At 47.0% G+C, this 4777-nt stretch overlaps 4 protein-coding genes across 4 annotated transcripts in view; 1 reads left to right on the top strand and 3 right to left on the bottom strand.

The window, feature by feature from the left end:
- Positions 1–461: 461 nt before the first annotated feature.
- Positions 462–1464, bottom strand: BJX67DRAFT_359494 (uncharacterized protein). Its single transcript, XM_071029688.1, has 2 exons — positions 1167–1464; positions 462–1118 (listed from the first exon to the last, which is right to left on the bottom strand). The coding sequence occupies exons 1-2, from the start codon at positions 1358–1360 to the stop codon at positions 1013–1015; spliced, it is 300 nt and encodes a 99-aa protein (XP_070883946.1). The 5' UTR covers positions 1361–1464; the 3' UTR covers positions 462–1012.
- On the bottom strand, positions 1465–2166 carry BJX67DRAFT_359498 (uncharacterized protein). Its single transcript, XM_071029689.1, has 2 exons — positions 1913–2166; positions 1465–1865 (listed from the first exon to the last, which is right to left on the bottom strand). Exons 1-2 carry the CDS (start codon positions 2030–2032, stop codon positions 1581–1583), a joined length of 405 nt encoding a protein of 134 aa, XP_070883947.1. The 5' UTR covers positions 2033–2166; the 3' UTR covers positions 1465–1580.
- A 101-nt stretch (positions 2167–2267) lies between these two features.
- On the bottom strand, positions 2268–3351 carry BJX67DRAFT_359499 (uncharacterized protein). The gene has a single exon (XM_071029690.1). The coding sequence runs from the start codon at positions 3221–3223 to the stop codon at positions 2543–2545; it is 681 nt and encodes a 226-aa protein (XP_070883948.1). The 5' UTR covers positions 3224–3351; the 3' UTR covers positions 2268–2542.
- Positions 3352–4696: 1345 nt separating this feature from the next.
- The window catches only part of BJX67DRAFT_359507 (uncharacterized protein), a 2381-nt gene continuing 2300 nt past the window's right edge, over positions 4697–4777 (top strand). The window contains exon 1 of the mRNA XM_071029691.1: positions 4697–4777. The gene's annotated coding sequence lies outside the window, so the exon portion shown is untranslated.

The raw sequence follows: 4777 nt of genomic DNA on the forward strand, positions 1-4777 counted from the left end.
TCTTTTCGCGGGGCATCCGAGATGCCTTTCGCTTGTTCGAATCCGACAAGCCCAAGTTGGCCGAGTTGGTGTGTTCAAACGGCATCCAATGGATCCCTCTTCTCCCTCTCCCTCTTCTCCCTCTCCCTCTCCCTCTCTATCTCTATATTCTTCTTCTTCTTCTTCTTTTCGCGGGGCATCCGAGATGCCTTTCGCTTGTTCGAATCCGACAAGCCCAAGTTGGCCGAGTTGGTGTGTTCAAACGGCATCCAATGGATCTTGACCTGATGCTCCATCGACCCTGATCTCTGTTAGCAACATATCATATAGAGGTGAAAAACTTACGAAGAGCTGTCTGATATTTAGCAAGAGCCTTGTAGCCTTCTGGGCAGGTCTTGTTTGAAGGAGGCGCGAATTCAGAAGGCCAGGGATAGTCGGAATCTTGGGTAGCCATCATAAGCATAAACTAGATAGAAACAAGGCCATGAAATTCTTCAAACTGGGCTTCTAATTATTTTATCTTTAAAATTTTTGTCTTCCCTCACCCTTTCCTCCCATAACCAAAGGAAACAAGTTGGGGTTTTCGCCTCGTCTCGGCCCCTGCAAGAGGAAGGATTAGGACCCTGGTAGGTTCTCGACTCCACCCAACCATGCAGCATGGCCCACAAAAAAAAAGCACACTTCAGAGCCAGGACGAGGATGGGGATCCCTGAATGAACGGGAAAAATAAAAATAAAATAATGGAGCGTAAGACCGCAGATTTTCATGGAACCCTAATTGGGGAAGCATGACCATACCATCGCCTGTGGCGTTGATCCAACGCTAAGATAGAGAACAAGACATACGGGGAAAAGAAGAGCGGGAAGAAAAATATCCGAAACGGCTTCCTCTGGGGCACCAGCAGCCAAGGGATAGAGGTACAATGATATCCAGGGAACTCAGTAGCTGGAGGGCATCCAAGGGTGTTCGGGAAAATGAAAAGATCTCCCGCCTCTTGTGAGAGCCAACCCTTCTTATATTAGCCGTGAATAGTTCACTGGATCTTTCGCGTCCTTATGTTCAATCCAGAAATTCCCTTCTCAACATCATTGTTTTTATCAACCCCCGTGAGTCTAAACTCTTTTCCTCGGAGAAAAGCACTGTCGATATGTTAATATCTAACTATCTTAGAAGGATTAATAACATACAACCTAGGCCAGTGACAATAGAGTATCGAGTTGAAGAGTAGAATCAGCGCTAGAATAAGAATCGAGGCTATGAAAAGGAAAGCATTATCGGTAGTTTGTTTCGAATATAGCTTGGATAGAAGAGAAAGCGTGGTAAAAATTACTCCAAAGAGCAAGAGTATCAGTCGAGAAATAGACATGGCACAGGAGGGCATTTCGTGGAGGATGTATTCGAATATTATAGAAGATAGCGCCGCGTTGCGAGGATAGTCCACCACAGCTTCGACTATGGTGTTGTCTGCGCAAGGAGAAAGAACGTAGTTATCCAGAGATAGAGCTTAGTTTTGGAACCCTGCGACGGGGACCCAACTTATTTATGATACACGCTACCTAGTGAGACGCCTGGTGCCCCTCCTACTCCCGTGATCCAGGCTTTCAACCATCACACTCCTTCGCAGCAAATTTCACACTTTTCTTTAGAGAGGCCTGGGACTCCTTCTTCAACGAGTCCAATGCTTCCTCAGTCGCCCTCCAATTCTGACCTTGTTTGACAGAGTTCGCGATCCCCCGGAGCTTCACCCAATTCCACCCAGCCATTTCCACGATGCAAGATGCGGTTGGAATCTGTATAAACTCATCCCAAGTGAGACGTTCAGGGTAGATCCTCAAAATATACACAACTAGATGGTCGAAAGCCACTTCAGCACCCTTAAAAAGGGGCTGCAAAGATTAGAAGCCTATCTCCTTCAGGTATATGGCAGCCTTACCCCTTCAACTTGTACCCCAGAGTGTTCTGGCTGGTTTTGATTCTCTTCCTTTTTTAAGATTGACCAATAAGGACCAACTCTGTACTTGATAGCAATGTCCTGCAAGGCTGCTAGAGCCATTGAATTATCTTCAAGCGCAGGAGATCGCTTTAGACACAGTCTATGTTAACATTTAGTGAGAGAAATAGGGACTTGACTGTACCTTCTTCCCAGCATTTGGTGGGGCCGCACGACCCATATCTGGAGTAAAACAGTGCTTAGTTGCGGTAAGTAACTGGGAAAAGGTTGGCTTATTTATGGACTATTCTGTCGGAATCCCCTCCCCCCGGTTCTCGTCCGCTCTACTCTCCAGTCGATTAATTTCATGGCAGCGGACCTTTTGATAGGTAGCAGATATTCTTGCAGGGGCAATGTCGGGAACCCATATGCTACTATTGAACTACTCTAAGTTGGACGAGCTTCTGTATATGCATACAATCATATAATATCAAACAAAATGGTCCTCATGGAACCAGTCCAATAATTAGGACAAAATTGAGGGAATTACAGTGATCAAGATTGAGGATTGAGCATGGGTGACTATTGAATTACTTCGGGCAAGCTGCTGTATACGCATACAATTATAGAATATCAAGCAAAATGTTGCTCATGGAACCAGTTTAAATTCGAGTCTCGCTCTGGTGTTTTGACACGTTCAGGCTGTCGTGGGACAGGGAAAGGTAGTAGTCCTAGTTTGGCGAGCCGGGACCGAGCAACTGAATACGGGACTGGCACAGCACAATGCAGGACGAAAGTATTCACGTAGCGAAAATTAACAATGATATCTTCGTCCTCAGAAGATGGGACAGGCCCGTGGCCCGTGATATCGCAGTCGTCAAATCTTATCTTGTAAGTCGAACGGCCAGATTGTATCGTGATTGTTCTGTTCTTGCGATCATATATACCCATAACAGGCTTTCCAAAAGCTTTACCATCCAGACCCCGGCTAATAGATGTTCCAAATTGGGGCTGATCAGATAATCCATTATCTGGATCTGGGATAAGATTGTGGTCACTCTTGTTGTCAGCCCGCAAATTCATGGACCCAATCGTGGTAGTTGGTGTAAAAGGTAGGTCTTCCCGCAGTTTGCCCGGGTGTGGATTAAGATGAAGAGTATTAACCCAGGTTCCAGGTGAAGGTAGATGTGTTCCAGCCCTTTTGGAAGACATAGGCACGTTGTTGCCGCCGTTTTTCTCAACAGAAGTATTCCAGTCGGACATACGAGGAACCTGCAAGCTGTCAGCACTCTTGATCAGCCTACTGTAAGACATTACTCACAGGCTTTGCGGAAGACATTGGCGTGTTCCAGAGAGGGAGCTCCTGATCAGAACTTTCTGGTAAGCAAAGCGTACCTCTGATCCTAGCACCCAAGGACCAGAGTACTCCCATTAGCTTTTTTGCGGGCGTAGGCGGAGGTGGCGGAGGCGGCGAACGTGGCGGCGAACGTGGCGGCCCTGAGACAAGTGTTCTGGAAGATTCAGAGAGTTGTTTGCGCCCCAATGCTTCTGCGTCAGTTCTGATGGTAGGCACCCCGATGATTCCATCCTCCTGCTCGCAAGAAAAGGTCAGTGAGTATACTGTTTGATCTGTTGTATAAGCTGGTGATACGCACATGTTCAGGCTTCAAAGGAGGTTTTCCTCCCTCATTGATTGGCATTGGGTTGTTGACCCGGACGCCCAGGCACTGGAAAACGGCGCTCATGTCAATTGAATGGTGCAGGTGATGATCTGCGCCAAATTGCGGTGTGCATTTTGGAATGAGGCTGGCGTCTTTATAGATCTTGAGTGTTCCGCATTTGTTTCCAGTTTCGTTGAGAGGTATGGGTGCCAAGGATCGCAGCTATTGGCTCATTTGATTCAGCGGCTATGCACGCTCCATCCGAATTGCAACGCAGATTAGGGCCGGGAAGAAGGGGGGAGGGGGGAGGGGGAGAGATGGTTGATCAGCACAGACAGCATAGGCATCCATCTGCAAGCCAAGATCTTTTTCTCGATCTCAAACAACGCCACAAAGTCGCCGATGCGAAAAATGTGACCCTGCATACAAGATAGACCCGAAACCAGATATAATCCTATGTTTGACAATTCATCGCAGCCGTAGAATGTGGGTCATTTAAATGAAGTTGATGTGCTCATACCCCGACGATCAGCGACAGCCTACAGACGTCTAGACTTAGGAGCTGCTAAATCTAACCAGCGGTGTCTGTGCATATTCAAGACACGGCTGGCATCTTATAGACTAGCTCATGCTGCTTGATTCGTCCACATCTATGATGCTCCTCTTCCACACCACCCACAGAGATATCCTTAGGTCGGTCTGGATCATACGCCATCCTGGTTATTAGTTTCTTCCTGGAATCATAATGTTAGCTATGGATTACATATTGTTGAAATTCATTGTGGTTATCATCCGGAGTATTGCTGGGAAACGCAGTTCTGTTACTGACCCACATGATCGATCTCCCCTCTTCCAAGCCCCACAGTTCCCACTTGTGCGCTCGGGAAATGCCGCTTAAAGCTCCGCTTCTCTGCACTTGTGGATCAATTCCTCTCGAGGTTAATACAAGTCAGTTAAAAGTTGTCTGACTGTTGACCAACAGACTAGCGCTCTCATTGGCTGTATTCCAGAAGATCGTGCCCTTGAGGCTGCCCCACTATCGGGTGCTGTGGGACGGAGCTTCTTTTTTACTGGTCGAGAATCATCTGCTGATTGGCTGCTGACCACCGACCGCTTGTTCGAGTCGATTTTGTGGATTCATTTTGTGGATTCATTTTGTGGATTCATTTTGTGGATTCATTTTGTGGATTCATTTTGTGGATTCATT

Source organism: Aspergillus lucknowensis, assembly GCF_044049455.1.
Source record: "Aspergillus lucknowensis strain CBS 449.75 chromosome Unknown BJX67scaffold_35, whole genome shotgun sequence".
NCBI classification, from domain to species: domain Eukaryota; kingdom Fungi; phylum Ascomycota; class Eurotiomycetes; order Eurotiales; family Aspergillaceae; genus Aspergillus; species Aspergillus lucknowensis.

Coding starts and splice junctions, on each gene's coding strand:
- BJX67DRAFT_359494 (XM_071029688.1), bottom strand. CDS start 1,360: ATGCCCTCCTGTGCCATGTCTATTTCTCGACTGATACTCTTGCTCTTT. Junction 1,119..1,166: donor TATTGTCACTGGCCTAGGTT/GTATGTTATTAA, acceptor ACATATCGACAG/TGCTTTTCTCCGAGGAAAAG.
- BJX67DRAFT_359498 (XM_071029689.1), bottom strand. CDS start 2,032: ATGGCTCTAGCAGCCTTGCAGGACATTGCTATCAAGTACAGAGTTGGT. Junction 1,866..1,912: donor CTGGGGTACAAGTTGAAGGG/GTAAGGCTGCCA, acceptor TAATCTTTGCAG/CCCCTTTTTAAGGGTGCTGA.
- BJX67DRAFT_359499 (XM_071029690.1), bottom strand. CDS start 3,223: ATGTCTTACAGTAGGCTGATCAAGAGTGCTGACAGCTTGCAGGTTCCT.